Source organism: Lepidochelys kempii, chromosome 16, assembly GCF_965140285.1.
Source record: "Lepidochelys kempii isolate rLepKem1 chromosome 16, rLepKem1.hap1, whole genome shotgun sequence".
Taxonomy (NCBI): domain Eukaryota; kingdom Metazoa; phylum Chordata; order Testudines; family Cheloniidae; genus Lepidochelys; species Lepidochelys kempii.
In genome coordinates this window covers 17,770,325-17,788,139 of record NC_136395.1, presented here as the reverse complement: position 1 = coordinate 17,788,139, position 17,815 = coordinate 17,770,325, and the positions used below count along the sequence as shown (strand labels likewise).

Here is a 17,815-nt window from a genome sequence, read left to right as displayed (position 1 = left end):
CTCAGGAAGCGGGTTGGGACAGAGGTGAAGGCCAGTGAAGTCACTACCCCTTCAGAAAGGGGAAGAGACTGTGCTGAAGTTTAATCCCTTGCAAGTGTCTCCTTGTGAATTCCGTTGCTGGAAATGGCTGGTGCCCAAGAGGTTAAAAGGGGACCTGGGAAAGGGTTAAGGTAGAAAGGCAAATGCCTTTATTCCCTGACTGTGCTAAACTAGAAAACTGAGTTTTCTGATCTGGCTTTGGTCACAAGTGACACAAGTGGGATGGCCTCAGGCTGGTCCCGCGTGGACAGCTGGGCTCAGCACAGGAGCACAGCAGGGCTTGGTGTGGTCTCAGCCTCCAGTCTGGAGTGGCTCAGTGCTGGAATGGAAGGGGACGGAGGTACAGTGACAGTCACAAGGTCCCAGGCCCCGGGAGCTGCAGGCCAGGTGCGAGATGCACTGGCAGATCTGGGAGGGAAGGGCCCAGAGGCTGGAACAGCAAGACTTGCTACAGGACAGGACTGGGAGTGCACTGGCAAAGTCGCAAGGTGGGGGGCCTTGGGGAGCGAGGCCCTCCGTTCACCCCCTGAGAAAAGGTACAGCCCAGGGCATCCTTCCCCTTGGTGCCTCAGAGCCTGACCTGGAAAGACCTCATCTGGGGCAAGAGGGGACTTCAGTCCCCTCGGCCCATTCACACCCGGGTCTGAGGCTGCTAACGCAGATGCCCATTGGGTGCCCTCTGAGGCAGTGGTTTATGCGACACACACACCGATCTGCTAGAAGCTAGAGCGAGACCTTGCAAGCTCATTTCACACAGGCCCCTGAACAGATGCCGCCGATGGGAATAATCACGACTGGCCTGGGCTAGATGGAAGCCCACAACCTAGTGGTGACGGGCTCCAGATTGAAGTCGCTGTCAGCCCCGTAAGCCCACACAGCCATCACCATCTCTGTGTCCAAAACTGGAGACTCCCTCTTCCCCGGGGCTATTCCCTCTGACCCCACTGCCTCGCGAGTGGACGCACCAGCCTGGCCACAGGCTACGTGGCCATGAGTGCACCACGGGTGCGAGGAGGATTCCTTTGCATCTCTCTCTCTTCATCCTCCCCCCTCCCCCCACTGCTTGTCTAATTGGTGCTGATGGATAGTTTAAGTAGTTCTCTAAGTGTGGCAAGGCCCGTGCAGCATGAACTGGAAACACAGCACCCAGCAAGCCCTATTAGAACAGTCAGAGCAGGAGCCATGCTTACCTGGGTGACAGGCGCTGCACCAGAACAAGGAAAGCCTCTGGGCTGGGCGGGGAGGGCTGTCCGCTCACCCAGGGCACAGGGCCTCAGGGGATGAGAGTCAGTTAATGTAGGGACCAGTGGCTGGAAAGTGGGGCGAGGGGATTCCCCCACCTGAGTGGGTAGGAGGCTGGGATTGGCTCTTTAGAGGGGACGTCAGCATTCTGTGCAGAAGTCACGAGGAGGCTGCATTAGGGAGGCTGAGATCGGCATCCCTTTCCGACTGGGGAAGCCACAATTTGTGGGGGTTCAGCAACTGCCTGGGAGCTCCCCCTGGCCAAGCAACTATGGAGCCTTGGCCCATAAACATCAGGGAAACACGAACCCAGACCAGCACATTCGCCTGGTGCCTGGAGGCCCTTCCCTACCCCGAGAGCTCCCCAGGGGCTAACGCCTCACAGGACCAGGCCCCTCGACTGGCAGAAGAATCTGCAGCCCGGGTGGTGCAGGGAATGTTCTCCCCACCATTCCTCCACTGCACCCAGCCTGTCCCCAGCTGGCTCCAATGCAAAGCCCAGCTTTGAGATAGCAATAAGGGAGAAGAATCCTTGCTGACAGGGAGAGAGGAGTCTGGGATCCAGGCTCCTCTGGATGGAAGAACCACTTTCCATCCTGGATGGGCGTTTCCTCCTGCAGGCTGTCCTGCAGCCTCCAACGGCCCATGACTCCACATCAGGAGCTAGGCTCCAGCCACTGCCCTGCTCTATTCTCTCATCCCTCCCCAGACAGCCCAGCCTCACTCCAGGCCGATACAGCAGTACTAGTCTGCAGATCTCCTCCCCACACATCCCGCACTCTCAACCCTGCCAGGGACCCACTGCACAAGCTGTGCCTAACATCTCCCTCTGTCCCACAGCACCTGGCTGCTCTCTCCCCTCACCCCCTGGCATGCAAAGCCAGGTTCACAAACAGCAACAGCCAAGGAGGAGAGCCCCTTCTCTGCCTCTGCAGGGCACTCCCAGCCAGGGCTCTCTCGGGCTATTCTCAGCTGGACAGCCTCTGAGCAGCAGCTCCCCAAGGTGATCTGAGCCCCGGAGAAGGTACCCATGCAACATCCCCACACAAAGGGATTTTCTAATCCCGCTACAGAGCTCCCACTCCTCCCCTGGAGAGGAATCCCTCCAGGGGGCTCTTAACCCTTCGCTTCACAACAGAGACAAGCGAGCAAGAGGCATGCCCGGGCTACGGAACTGGGCCACGCTGGAGGGGACGTGGCTCCTGAGTGGCACATGGGCAGGGGAATGACCAAAACCGCTCCAACAGTCTGAGGTTGCACCTGCCACCCCCACCTCCCCTCTCTAGCACCAGATGGGGACAAGAGCGGCACTCTGGAAGCTGGGGTGCATTCAGCACCCAGCCCTGCGCCCTCTTCCCTCAGTCAAGTGCCTCATCTGGCTAATTGCTTCTTCATTGTTTCCCAATGACATTTTCTCCTTCAGTGTCACCCTGAAACAGCTCCTTCCCCTATTCATCCCAGCAGCAATTAACGTACCAGCAGGGAGAAGGCGGGGGTGGGGGTGGGGGAGGAGAATGGCAGGGCTTGGCCTCCCCGCCACACACGGCCTGCCGTGAAATTTCAAATTAGGCTGCAAATACATCACACGCCCTCGGCCCTAGTCACTGCCATGTAAGACAAGAGACGTAAAGGAGATGATCGATTACCTTGGGGTTCTCCAGGATCCCGGCCTCGTAGCTTCAGAGGGGAGAGAGAGAGATAAAGAAATTAACAAAATCTACAGATAGGGCCAAGATCTGCCCATGCAAACCCAGCAAAGTCAGGAAGATCTCACAGAGTAGCACGGGGACCATAGGGTTGAGAATACGAACTGCCAGACTGCATCAGACCTGGGTCCATCTAGTCCAGTATCCTACCTCCAGAAGTGTGTCCCTAGCATCTGTTTGCCAGAAGCTGGGAATGGGAGACAGGGGATGGGTCACTTGATGATTACCTGTTCTGTTCATTCCCTCTGGGGCACCTGGCATTAGCCACTGTCGGAAGACAGGACATTGGGCTAGATGGACCTTTGGTCTGACCCAGTAAGGCTGTTCTTATGTGGCCAGTACCAGCTGCTTTGGGGGAAGATGCAAGAAACCCTGCAGTGGGTAGTTATGGAGTAACCTGTCTCCCAGGGAAAGTTTCTTACTACGTCCCCATGATCCTCTCCAGCTGGGACTAGTTGAGACCAAGACATGCTCATTCGCCATCGCTCATGCAAGATTGCAAGGAGAACGTCAGAGGGAAGAGGTCGCAACCTTACACCAGGGGAGACTCACAAGGACCAGCTCTACAGAGAGCTGCTCAGAGACTAGCAATGGGCACCCGCAGAACCTAGACAGAGGAGCAGCTTCACCGGTGAAGGGCTAGGCGGTGGAGGAGTCTCTGTCCCTCCTATTACTAATCCTTATGAACACAAACAGGGATGCTGAGTAGTGTGTGTGTGTGTGTGTCTGTCTGTCTGTAATGCAGGGAAATTATGCACTTGGAGGAAAGTACGTGTCAAGGGGGTTCTTCATCAGAGGGCTCTTACCACTGACGGCACTCCAGGTGTGGAAGACAAGCAAAGTAACGGCCGTTCTCTACTTGGGAAATGGGGCATTGGGAGAGATGCTGAGCTCCACAGAGAAGGGGTTGAAGCTTTCACAGACCAGCTTTGGGTCAGAACCCAGCGCACCCGGGGAAGACAGCCCTTGTCTGATACCTAAGATGCTGGGCCCGATGCTCCATTGCCCTGCTTTGAAATTACTGCACAAGGCACAGGACAGAGAATCAGGCCAGTGTGCTGATCACACCTCACCCTTGGGAAGTTCCTTCATCCGCCCGGGCTCACCTGATGTGCATGAGGTTTTCGTCCATGCTCCAGGGGCTCTTGGGAGTGACCGGAACCGGGATGCCATGTTTCTGTGGGAGAGAAGGGAAAACAGGCTCAGAACTCCAGCTGGGTGAGAAAGGCAGACTGGTTCATTACTGCCCAGGGCATGGGTCTGAAAACCCTGCGCATCACCCAGTGCTGCTGTTACCATCAAGACACGGGCAAGTAAATGGGGGACCTGGCAACAGTGTCAATTAAAAATCCCCTGGAGCTTTTCCAAGAGACTAGGGCACAACCCCACTGGCAAGGCCAATCGCCATCTCTCGCCAAAGCAGGTTCCAGGAGATCCAAGCTACTGCCCACCTGGAAAGGCAGCATGAAGTGAACACGAGCACTGCATTCCTGGGGCCACATTCAGAACCACATTCACTCACACACCGAGGGACTGGCAGATCTTGCACACCTGTGTTCTTTGTACTACTGATACCATGCCATATCCATGCATGGCACTTCACAGGGCAGAAAGACTGGTTCCTTGCCCCGAAGCACCCTCAACCCACGACATGAGCAGAGACTTCGGGTTAACGGCTAGCACGCAGGCTTTGCAGCGCCATCGCTCCATTCAGCCCTAAGGCAACATCTTTTACCCGCAGAGGGAAGCCAAACGAATGGAGAAGTCAGAGACATCCCTCCTTTGTTCTAAGTCAATGAGGCTGCTCATCCCCTCTAAAATGGCTCGCTCACCTGGGCACACGCATGCAGAGAGCCCCAGCTACCCTCCCATTGCTAAAGATTGGCAGGAGTCGCACCCAGGTCAGCAGAACCATCAGGCAGTGGACACTGCCATGTGCCGCTTGGTGGCAGCCGTGACCTGGCCGCTCCCCGCAACCTGCAGCAGACACACTCTACAGGAAGTCCCGCCTGAGAGATCCTATTGGCAGCCACCTGGGAGGCTTCTGATTGTCTCCTGCCCCCGTATATGCCCTCTGGGTGTACCTGGAAGGGTCCAGGCCACGGCGGGGATCCCCAGTGAGCCGCCATGACGGAGCGTGCTTCCCTGCTCCTGAACTCCCAGCATCCTTCAGCTCCCACTCGGCTTCCGACCCTCGCTCTGGGCCCGGAACCCCGACACCAGTCCTGACCTCTGGCACGGACCTCGGCCTGCCTGAGCCCTGCCCCCAGCAGGACCCTGACACCATTCACTTGCCATTCCCACGCATGCTCCCCCTTCACACCCCTCCCCACCTGTTCACCTACCCACGACCCACCTCCATCCAACCCTCCGCTCTCAGGGTCAGTCTGCACTGCAGCGCGGCTAGGCACACCCACACTGACCTGAACCCGGCCAGCCCGGCTGAGAACAGCAGTGACCATGTGGTGTCACGGACCCTGGCACAGGCTAACAATGCACGTCCGGACCCAGGGTCCTGGGCAGCTCGTACAGCCCACGCCGAAGCTGGTGCTGCTGCATCTCCACGGCCAGTTTGAGTGGGGCTAGCGAGATTCAAGCTAGTGTGGGTCTCACCCTCACCCCAGCCCATCAGCAGTGCCTGCCGCAGTCCCATCCCCACTCACCGACCACAGCCTACCCATCTGCCCATTTCTCCCCCTCAACCACCTCTCCCTCTTGCTCTGCATGTACAGCAGCGGGTCTCTTGCACTTTTACACTGGGGACTGCAAAACCCTTGGGGCCCTGCTCAGAGCTCTCCCACTCTTCGGATAGCCCCGGCCATGCCCCCGGCCACTCCTGGAAAGCACTGGGCTGCAGGGTAGGGCCAAAGGGCTTGCACTTCCCCTATCCAGGGGCTGGATCAAACCCTAGCCCAGACTAAAGCCACAGTTTGCCACGCTGCATCCATGGTCCTTGCAGGGACCTTGCAGGGCCCGGGGTCTAATCCCAGTTAGCAGGTGTGAGAGGCAGTGGCGTGAGGAAAGGACCCTGCATCTCAACAGGCCCCTCTGTGGCCCCAGCATCAGGGCACAGACAAGAGGAACAGGTGTCAATCAACAGCACGCCACCCACTGCACCAGGAGCTACAATGATCAGCATCTACCCAGGGCCTGGTCCGGTGTCTCCCGCATGGAGCTGCAGGCCTGGCCCAGGCACCTCTCTAGCTGCTGGGGAATTATCCCTGCTGATCCTACGGTGAAATTCAGCAGCAGTTAACAGCACCGAGCGGTCGATGAGGGAATGGCCACAGCTGTATTGCAGCACCAGACAGACAGACAGACAGATAGACAGACACCCCTCCTCACACAGACACCTCACCACGAGCTCTGCAGAGCTCGCTCGCTTCCCCCTCCCCGCCTCACGTGCGTTTCCCTGGCACACAGACGTACATGGCTGCATGGATATGCGGTGCCCCTAGGAGTCACGCACCCACCCAGACTCAGCTGCCCACCCCCTACAGGCACAACACCCAGCTCCCTCATAAGGTCACCAGCTCACTCAATTATCGGATGACAATTCACTTGATGAGACGGCTTCGAACACGAGGCGAATGGGCAGCGCAGGGAATTAGCAGGGGAGGCCGCAGAGATGCAGTTGCAATGCAACAGACAAGAGGCAGAGCTCGGATTAAGAGAGGAGCTGTGTGGGCTGCTGGAGCCAGGACTGGGCCAGCACTTCGCATTGTCATCCTGGCTTTCATGGGTTCAGAATACAGCCAAAAATCAATCCCGTTGCAAACCTCGCACCTTCTGCTCCCAGTGCCAGGTGCACTTTAACCTGCCTTCTTTAACACACACACACACCAGCACGCACCCTGAAAACACCAAACCAAACCCCTACCAAAACTCACTCACTGCACTGCAAGCCCAGCTCCCCCAGCCCGGGGCGAGAAAGCACCAATCATGTGACAGCTGCTGCTCCCGTTGTTTAATATACACCTGGAAGGTGCTTGGACGCAATGGAGATGAGTAAAACCTTCTCTTATAAAGGCCCCCCCAACCCAGTACGCCCTGGAGGAAAACAAAATGCAAACAGACCCTTGTTCCACCAGTGACCAACAAAGCAATAGCTCCCCTAGCAGCCAGGGCATATCGGCATGGCCCAACCCAATGCCTTCCCTTCGTGTCCTCATGCTGCGCAAATCTGCAGCCAAATACGAATGACTGGACTGCTGCCAGGTGTTTGAGAAACCCCGGAGCGTCCACCCTGGCGCTTTAATGGATGAAGGAGGAGCCAACTAGCTCCTCACCAGGGGCTGTATCCGTTCTGTTTGCTCCTGGGGAACCCTAGACCAATGACAATTTCCCCAGGCCCATCAGAGGTGGGTAAAAAGCCTGCTGGCCTTGGGGCACATGGGCCAGCCATAGAGCTGGACGGCCACGTGACACTGGAGACCAGAAAGGGACAGCAAACTTCAGACAGACTGAGAAATCCCCCCCACACACACACACCCCATCCTGAGTCTAGGATCAAATTCAAACACCAAGGAAACAGCACAAACAGGACAAAACACTACACGTGTGTCTGTCTATAACCATGCCTGGGCATGCACAGGCCCGCCTATCCCAGATCAGGATCTCCAAGCAGACTCTGCCCAATGGGAACCCCCCCGGAAGACCTCCTCCCTCACCCTCAGAACAGGGTCCATGAAACACGTCCAAGCTCCACATCCTGACAGAGGGGACCCTGTTCACACTCCAGCAGCCTGCTGATCCCTCCATTAGCTTTCAAGAGCTTGTTAGTCAATTAATGCTCTTCTTTGTTTATTCTTAATGAGCCATAATCACCAGCACAGGGTGGCCCTGAGGTAATGCTGTCTGCTAACAGCTCCCTTCCTCCAGCCCACTCCCCTGGAGCCTGTGCGCAGAAGAGCATGAACACTTGCACACTTGTTTCACAACTGTCCTCACACGCATGCCCCTGCCTCCCTCCAATCATCCGCCAGCATCGCATCCTTTTCCTTCAGACCCTGAGTTTTCACAGGTTAACAGGACTTGAATGGAAAAATTAATTGGGTTTCCAATTAGAGTTTAAAAAACAAGCATTTCAATCTGAAATCCAGACCAGTTTCCAGTTCCCTGGTGTTATATGTGTTTTTTACAAAATGGTCATAACAGTTGTCACTTCAAAGTTGCGTTTGCCTTGGGCTGCTTAGCCTGAGACCAGGATCGATTCAGGAGTCCGATTCTGATCTCACAACAGTTTTAGGCTGGTGTCACACCACTGGCCTCAACCAAGTTACTCCGAATTTAGACCCAAGCCTGCAGACAAACATTTATGCACATGCTCAAAGTGCATGAATAGTCCCACAAGGCTAAAACTGGGCCGTATGAGATTGTAACGGAGAGGAGAGGGAGGCTCTCCGGGCCAGAGGCTCAGCTGATGGAGGTCCGTCTAGCTCCACTGATGGCCATGATTTATACTAGCAGAAGACTGGGCCCTGCATATTTTTAAAATATCCTTTTCCGGGTTACTAAGCCATAGATCATGGACAGAGAGATGATGTAATAGACCTTTCACCATTTATGCCCTTTCAGCACTGTGAGCCTGCAGGCATTCAAAAAATCCTGAGATTTTTAAAACTACTACAGTGTGGGTTACTTTAATTTGCCTTCTGATTTTTGAGACTTTAAGGGTCAAGTTTTCCTCCACGCCAGGCGTGCTAGAAACATGATTTTAAAAATGGAAGCGGAGATTCTCACATCACATGACTCCAGGAGCTAAGGCTTGAAGACCCCCCCCCCCAATAACCCGAGACTCACAATAAAGTTTGTTTACTTTTTGCATTTCACTGAGCTTGGGCATTGAAAGGTAGATCTGAGTGAACGTTATCCAGGTACATTATTTGACGAAAGCCATCATTAGTCAGCAAATGGTTAATGTTCTCATATTGGACCAACTTCACTGAAACTAGACTTATCTGTTTTACTTGTGTTTATCGTCAGTTTCACTTACTTTTCCTCTGGCACCAGCCTAATGTTCCTGTATTTGGATTTCTGGCAATGTTCAAAGACAGATTTTAAAAACCCTCACACCCAACACCTGCGTTCTGTGAAATGTAAGACAGAAGTGCCACTATTTCTGTTTGCGTTAGGTTTCCTAAAGCACCCATTTGATCACCTACTTCCAGAACTAAACTAAGTGGACAGCATCAGATTACAAACATAAAACTAACTCGAGGGCCTGATCTGGCCAACACCCTTATGATGCCAATGCTCACGTGACTAAAGCTACATACGTGTGCCAGGCCCTGATCCTGCAACTCTTTACCCAGGTGCTTCACTTTACTCACATGAGCAGTAAAATTATCAAAGGCAATTTGGGCCCAATTTTCATCTTGTTGAGACCCCAATGGAACCCAGGTGTGTAAGATTAAACAGGTGCAGGATTGGGCCCTGCAAGAAGAGAACAGCTGATTTCTTCAGATCATGGATCATGAAAGAATAGAAAACTCCTTTTGTCTGTACGTTAAAGAGAGGCCTGGAGCTCAAGTATCTCTGAAAGCTGTGTTTGCAACCCTGTCCTTTTAAATAGAGCTCCCAAACTGTGTTGGTGGGGTTTTGTTTTGGGGTTTTTGTGAGTTTTTTTGCTTTTATAAAGAGACACATACTATTTTCCATATAATAAAAACACAGCTCTCTTCCTAACTCTGCTGTTTGACAATTTGTTTGGCAACATATGGGAAGCTCTTGTAAACTGCCTTCTTAATAATAAAACAACAGATGGCAACACAATCCTCAACACACAGCACTCTGGGGTTTAATGGGATGCTGAGGCCTCGGTCACCGCTGTTAGCGCTCCATGCAGCGCATCCCCTCCAACTCAGCACCTTGGCGTCACAGATATTATCCAGCCAGCCTAGACGGCAGCTATTTAAAAACTGAAGCAATTTTCTGGTTTATGCACAGAGCTGCTTTTTCCCTTTTGATTGATTGAGCCCAGTTGTCAAGCATTTCCATGAAGTCGCTAAAAAAGAAAGGTACCCTGGTGGGCGCTTAAAGAACCTGATGAAAAACTTCTAATATGTTTTATTGCAACTTGTACTTCAAAAAGGAAGGGACGACAAAAGGGAAAATGTATTTGCTTTGTCTATTACGCAAGCCATTGAGCTGGGACCAGTTTCCTTGGCAAATGGATTACAATTAACATCCAGGTAATTAGGGGCCATTAAAACATCACACTATCACACACACCCTTGCATCCAGGAACAGCAGCAGAAATCTCACACAGAGCCAGTCTTAATTCCCATAATGGACTTGAGAGATGGTGCTCAGCTAAATCCAGAGCACCTTTGCATTGGAAAACAAGAAGGAATCAAGACAATAATAATAATGAACAGCAACAGAACCCAGCTCTTTCATGGTGCTTTTCAACAGTAGACCGCCAAGCGTTTTACAAAAGGAGGGCAGTGTCATTATCCACATTTTACAGATGGGGAAACTGCGGCACAGCGGTTCAGTGACTTGACCAAGGTCACCCAGCAGGCCAGTGGCAGAGCCGGTAACAGAACCCAGATTTTCCCAAGCCCCAGTCCTGTGCTCGATCCACTAGGCCACACTGCATCATGAGGATTAAAGGGAGACTAAGGATGGGTGTGTGCTTTAAGTTACAGGATGGGGACTCGGAACACAGGATTCATTTCTCTGCCACAGACCCATGGGTGACCTTGAGCAGTTAATTCAGGGTGAAATCCTAAAGTCAATGGTAAAACTCCCATTGGGCCAAGATTTCACCCTTAATCTCTCTGGGCCTGACTGTCCACTGCCCTGCACCATGTGCCGTCATTCACCCCAGTGTACAGTGGGTTTAAAACGCTACAGTTCTGATTCCGCTCTGCATTGGTGTCAATGGCTGCACATCACGCGGGGCAACAGAGCGCCGGGCCATCTGGGCCTCAGCTCCACATCTGTAAAATGGGGAGAATTATCCTTCCTTCCTCCATACCTCCGCCTTGTCTAGTTTAGGACTGGGAGATTTTAGGGGGCAGGAATTGTCTCTTCCTACGCGTCTACGCAGAACCCGGCACGATGGGGCCCTGACCTTGGCCGGTGCCTCTTAATGCTACCCCCCAGTGCAACGAAGAGTGATAGATTTGGAGTGGGGCAGCCCAGTGGAACCACCGTGAGCTGCCACGCAGGAGACTTGGGGTCAGTTCCCGCCTCTTGCACTTCAGGGGAGGTTTTGCAGCCAATGTGCCAGGAGCACCTGGGCATTCCCCAGTCGAGTCACCTCCTGGCCAGTTAAGGAACAGCTAAGTGAATCTAATGTCGTCTCCATCCCCCGGGCAGAGCGAGAACTGTGACCATGGCCCAGAGGGTGGGACGGATTGGGGGACAACAGAGGCAAGAAAAGGCCTCCACGTCGGGGCAAAGGGCAAGTGCCATGAGGATGAGGGGCGCAGCTGACACCACGGAGGGGAGATCGTACCTTGGCATAGTCCATCAGGTCGTTGCGTCCGCGGAAGCGATTGTAGAACTCCGGCATCCTCCAGGGAGCGATGATCTGAGAGATGGGGCAGAGACAGACAGCGGGTTGAGCGAGGTTGCTTCTGCAGCATTTCAAATACAAGCTGCCAGAGGGAGGAGGCCAATTTCTCCATGTCCCTCAGCGGCAGCGGGTCCTTTCTGAGACCCCTGCTCGCACGCGTGGGCCAGCCCAGCCATGCAGAGATCCTGACCCACAAAGCCCCAGGCAAGCTCACACGCAGCAGCCCCAAGTCGGAAAGAGCCGCTCTGAGCCAGGGGACTCTCCCCTGCAGGCTAAAGCTCAGCTATGCAGTCAGTCGGTGGGAGGAAACCTACATGGTGGAGAGTGGCACTCTTCTGGCCAAGGGGCCTGCCAGTTCTGAAGGGGCCTTCGCCCCGCTGAGTCCCCCTGGTGCAGGGGCACAGGGTTCAGACCCGCCCCAGCACCTGCCGTGGCCGTGAAAGCGAGCGCAAAGCCCCTGGCCTGATCACCCTCCACCCCCAGGCAAGGGTTCAGCAGTTCTGTTTTTTCTCCAGAAGCAAAGCACCGTGGTAATGCCAGGCCTGCCCAGTGAGCAGGCAAACTTGCCCCCTTCCCCTCCTTGCTGTGCTGGGGAAGGCACTGGACTCTAGGTCCGGGAACGCCAAGGCTGCTGTCAGCCACAGACCAGGGAGCAGCCGCACAAGCTTCCCTCTGCCCAAGCACCTCAACCCGGAGGCAGAGGCTGCGTCCAGCGGCGAGAGAGGAGTTCAGGCTCTATGGCCCAGTCAGGCCTTCATCCCACCACCACAGCTGCTGGGCACGACGGATGGACTCAGCGATCGCCCCCCTCATCTGTGCGGCATGGTTTCATGTCTCCTCAGGACCTTCATGACAGAGGGCCTGATTCTGCCCTAACTAACCTTGGTAATGCCACCGGCTGACAGGACACCTCCCGCCTCGCCCTAGGAGAGCGAGATCAGGGGGACGGGACAGGGTATTGAGAGGAATTTTACTGCGAGCCGCGAAATGCCGAGATGAGGAAGGTTTTGGGAATAGGAATAGTGTATATGGACCTGTCTCCACCCCACCCACCGCAGGAGCTTCCCTGGTTCAGATAAAAAGGAACCAAGTCAATCTTTGGAGGTTTAACGAGACCACAACCGAAGCCTGTTCCCTTTTGATTCTTCCCCAGTAATAATACTGCCCTCACACACCAGTCCGTTTTCCCTCCACACCCTTAGACGAGTCACTACAATCCTTTTCCTCATCAGTACATCCGAATCCCAAACAGCATTGAGAGAATCAATCAGAACAGCCTCGCTGCCAGCAAAAGACACTGGGGACTAGTTTTGCAAGTTTCACAGAGCAGGGAGTGCGGCAAAGTGATTCTCATTGCCTGAAGCACACACCACATCCATCGGCAGAGATTTAATCTCCCCACACAAAGGTTGAGTAACCTGAGACCCTTCCAAGCTGCCACTGTAACCCTAACAAGCAGCAGAATATGCTTGCGGGGAGGGGGACGTGTCCATTATCCCACCAGCCGCTCAAGGCGGCTGCCTTGTTACTGTTTGTTTCACAGCACTGTGGTGTTTGGGGTAAAAATAGGTCAATTAAAGATCATTACAGCCCCCTCAAATGCCAAAACGTCACCTTGAGCAGCTGGCAGCTTGTTAAAGAGAAACTGAGTCGCTTGCGTCTGTGTTAAAAAATAAAGCTCCCAACAGCAGGTTATCCAGAGACCCTGCGCCTTTCCTTTCTCTCTGCAGGGCTAGTGAACAAGCTGACAGATCCTGGGCCCCGTCTGCACATTGGGAAGCACTAGTAGGATGAAGGGGCCTGGTGACAATGCCGCATTCAGATGTCTTCATGCATGCATTCAGTGATCCAAAGACCACTCAAGACAATGGGGTCTTCCCCCAGGCTTTGGCTCAGGCCCTGAGCGAGTGGATTTGTGAGCAGTTACTCAGTGGAGTCTCTGGGGGTATTCAGTAACATCTGACTTGGGTGTGATGCTGGCAGCAAAGAGGTGTCACGAGGAGATCCCTAAAGGGCTGAATGGTTGGGTCTGATCAGCACCCAAGTACAGATGCTTTCTTGGGTCTGCAGAGTTGGGACGGGAAAAATGAGAGAGAAGCCCAAGCTGCTAAACTGAAATCTGGGTCCAAATGGGCCCAAAGACCAAATCCTGGGGCTCTTGCAGGAGGTCCATGATGCTACCAGAAGAATGTCTTGTGATATCATGATGCTTCTCGTCCCATCCAGAACTTGGATGAGCAGAGACAGCCAGGAATGCTACAGCGACTTAAGCCAACTTATTTCAAGCTCAGAAAAGGCGGGAGACCAGAGGTGTGGTCCAAGGTTCTGGATGGGGGCAGGGCTTAGATTCTATCCAATCTGAATTGCCCATTTCTGGTCAGCTGACTAAGCATGATGAAAGCAAAACGGTGCTCGCTCCGTTATTAGATTTCTTGGGGTCCTCGAAAACCCCAAAGCTGAGGGCTAATTGGTGCTCCCCACCCCCCAAAAATTAAAGGTTTCCAGGCTTTATGGGCCACCTAAGCAATTCTGAACAATACACTCACCAGAGCTGCGCCAAATTATACATGTGTTTCAACAAAGATTTTAAATGGGCGGAGGTGTGTGTGTGAAATTTTTTCCATTTTTCATTGAAAACACCGAATCGAAAAACTGAATTTTAATCAATTTTCAAAAACTAATTTAAAAAAAAAAAGTAATTTTTTCCCCCATTTTCCCCACTTCCTCCCCCTCCCGCACTTTCAAAATGGGGAAATGAAACAGAATGGGGGAGGAAGGGAAACATCTTTGGGTTTTTCGTTTTTTTGTTGAAAACAGAAACTTTCAGAAGAAACAAACAAACATTTTCATGGGCGGGAGGCAGGTTTTTCCCCCATGAAAAGTGTTTTTGAAGTAAAATGTTCCAACTAGTGGCGACTTTAACACCCCGCAGGTGGCTGAGCTGGCAGAGGGAACCTAGCCATGGGCACTCATGTCAAAGCACTGAAGCTGGCCAACACAAAGTGAAACGGGGGCATCAAGCCATCTGAGGGCAAGGGTGGGGAACACTGTTCCAGCATCTGCAATGTAGGAGTCATACCAGAATACACAAATAGACCCTTGTGCAGAGGGCAAACCTGACAGCCAGATACTCGAGACCCTTCCCCACACCAGTCAGATGTCCCGAAGGGAGCCTGTGACACGGCCATGCTTAGTGGGAGCAGTAGTCCAAACGCCTTACCTTGATCTGAGGGCACAGGGCGTAACAGGTGAGCTCAAATCGAACCTGGTCATTCCCCTGAAACAGAACAGAGGGGAGTTTAGGAATGGCCCTGACCCCATCCCACGAGTTCAGACTTGGTGGGAAAGGCTGTGATCTTGGTCCACGCCACCACCAATGTATGAAGGAGACAACATCCCAGAGCCGGCCTACATGGAGCAAGCCTGTTGTCCCCATTCAGAGTTGAGGCTCGGTCTCTGGCCCCTCGCCGGGTGCCCCTGCCAGGGCCAAGGTCTGGGGCTGTGAATGCCATCTCCAGGGGCTCAGGCTTAGGTGGAGAGGTCTATGGGAGAGCAGATGAGATGCGAGAACATGAGTCTATCAAAACCAGTGACGCCTTGTGGATTTCCCAACCCACTGTGAGAGCAAGCGAGAGACAAGCCAGCATCCAGGCAATCATGTCCCCACCCAGTCCCAACGGCCTTTCCCTGGACAGGCCCTTGAAGGCCAAAGCCCAGCAGGACCCAAAGGGTGGGGAAGGTTTGGGAGAGGGACTGTGAAAGTCTCAGCAGATCAGATCTTCAGCTAGCCTAGCTCATAAAGCTTCCCCAGCTTCAACGAGACGAGGTTCTGGCCCAGTTACTCAATCTTCTGCCCCACTGTTGGCAAATAAAACAAGGAGGAAAACTCTGCAGCTTTGGATTGAAGAAGAGAAACTACAAAACCGTCAATATTTCAACCAGGCCTAGGAAATGTGCAATTATTGGAAAGAAGGGAAAAACCTGAATTAGGGAAAGAAGTGAGGGTTGGTCTGTCCACGCCTCCCATTTGCCATATTTTCTGGGACAGTGGCTAATGGGCAAGTAGCCCCTAAGTACACCACTGTAAGAGCATGAGAGCCAGAGAGACCCAGACAGTATCTGTCTCTAATTAACCTCCTCTCGCTGCAAGCACTAACCCATCTGTTTGAAAATGCCTGGAGAAGACGAATGCTGGCTCAGTGCCATGTCACAGCCATAGCGCTCCGTGCGTCTCCACCTCAGCTCCTAGCCAGGCGCTACGCAGAGCTGGGAAAGTCAGCGATGGCCTTGCAATGCGCTGTTGAGGCCAAGTCTTTGGCAGAACATGTGTGTTTGCACAGGGATGTCTAAGTCCATTCCAAGCTTGAGATACCTGTATTAATCATCCCCTGCCCTAGTACCCAGGAACCATAACAAGCAGTCTCTCAACAGGAGGTGCCATCTAGTTCGAATGAATAAACCCAAGGGTCTGCCACAATCCACTAACAAATCTGTGGCTGCTCAGGACTCCAATTCGTGCTATGCTGCCATTCAGAACTTCACGACAAAACAGGGATGGAACCCAGATCCTCCTCTACCAAAAGCAAAAGGAGAATCTCCATTAGCTGCTAGCAATATAGGGCCTATGGCACACAGCTGAGCAGTTCTGGCTCCATCCACAAGAGGGTAGTGAGGTACATCAACATCTTATTCATGATGCTAGTTAACTGATGCCATGCATGTTTCCCTTGCATTGCCCCCAGAAGTGCACCAGGCTTGGGCACAGGCAGATGAGGGCCCTTCATTTGAGAACGGTGCTCTTGGGCAGCAAATCATTACAAGGGGAACTCAGCCAATCTGAACTGTCCTGAAGGGACCACCAGCTACTACACCACTCAGGGCTTTCAGTCATAAAGATCCTGGCTATTGCACAAGTAGCTAGATTGAGACAATCCCAGGTCGGAAAGATTTGAAACGGAGGACTTGTCTACATGGGGTAATTTACCAGCACTGCTACACTGGTATAATTCCTGCTGGGCACGCTCTTTATATGGAATAAGAATGATCTTTTTTTGGTTTAGCTTAGGTCACTTCCAAACAGTTATTCTGGTAGAGTAATGCTAGTAAACTTCCCCATGTAGACAAGCCCCGAGACAGAGACTCCACCTTTAACTTGTGGTCTACGTATCTTGAATTCATCTGGATGCATCTACGTCCCATAGTGAAGGCTGAACAGTCGATTGGCACCAGCACCGGGGGCAGAACTGTGCCCTGGGCAGGATGGCAGAACAGCACCAAGACGTTCTCACCAGTGTTTGCTAGGGCGGGAGGGAGGGGAGAGAGAAATAGCCTCCACATACATCAAGCAGTGCCCGTAGCACCATGGGTGTATTCCACCAAAGGTCTAGTTTTTAAACGTCACTTTAAAGGGCCAGATTTGCCCAACTAGCTGAGCTCCTCTCCCCACACGCGCACAAAGGGCCAAACTCTTTTGCCAACCTGGCCCTTTGGTGCCACGGGCCATCGCACGCAGCTGCAGTCCCGCACCCAGCCTAGTGCAGCTGCTTGGCTTTAAACCAGAGCTACTCTCGCTGAGGGCCCTGCCCCCTAGGAACAGGGGTGATTCGTGAGAGTCCAGGCAGGAGAGATAGCTGATGATCTGGTGGATCCGGACACCCCTTCATTATCAGACGTTGCCAACAAGCTCCCTGGAAAGGGCTTCCCAAGGAGGCCAGGTACCTTGGAGAGGGAGGGTTTGAGCAGCTCTGGGAGCTTCTAGGGGAAGAAAGATGACAAAGGCCCAATTTCCACCAACATCGCGGGCAAATGGGGCACCCCCTCTTCTCTAGATCAGGCTGGTTACATTTGCTGCAGGGCCAAGGAGGCCCCCCCGGGACTATTACACACACGCACATATTCCAGGGCACTCATTTCCCTTACAGGCCCCAAACAAGTCCATCTGCTCCCAAGACAGGGCGCTGCAGATGGTGCACATTTAAGATGCTGAAGCCCCTGCTGCTGCCTCAGCCGGGGATAGCATGCTCCCGGGTCGAGTTACCAGCACACGCTCCCTCCAACCCGGCTTAATGGATGGGGGGGGGAAGTTAGAGACTTGGCAGCAGCTTAGGGTGCAGCTTCCTTGCTGCTTGTGGACGCTGGAAGAGGGGGAGGAGGGTGGGTTTGTGCAATACCCAATAATGGAGGTGACATTTTAACTGGGAAATGGGGAGCTGAGCTCAGTGCAGAGAGGAGGGATTTTTCCCTAGGTGCCACATCACTCAAGAGCGCCCTCTGGTGGATGGTTGGAAGAGGTGAGAGGCGG

At 53.4% G+C, this 17,815-nt stretch overlaps 1 protein-coding gene across 2 annotated transcripts in view; it reads right to left on the bottom strand.

The window, feature by feature from the left end:
- The window catches only part of ASS1 (argininosuccinate synthase 1), a 78,579-nt gene that overhangs the window by 42,829 nt on the left and 17,935 nt on the right, over positions 1 to 17,815 (bottom strand). For both annotated transcript variants that reach the window (XM_073314646.1, XM_073314648.2), the window contains 4 exons: positions 14,735 to 14,791; positions 11,455 to 11,529; positions 4,094 to 4,164; positions 2,928 to 2,958 (listed from right to left, as the gene is read on the bottom strand). In XM_073314646.1, the coding sequence (XP_073170747.1) occupies positions 2,928 to 2,958; positions 4,094 to 4,164; positions 11,455 to 11,529; positions 14,735 to 14,791 (234 nt within the window). The remainder of the gene's footprint in view (positions 1 to 2,927; positions 2,959 to 4,093; positions 4,165 to 11,454; positions 11,530 to 14,734; positions 14,792 to 17,815) is intronic.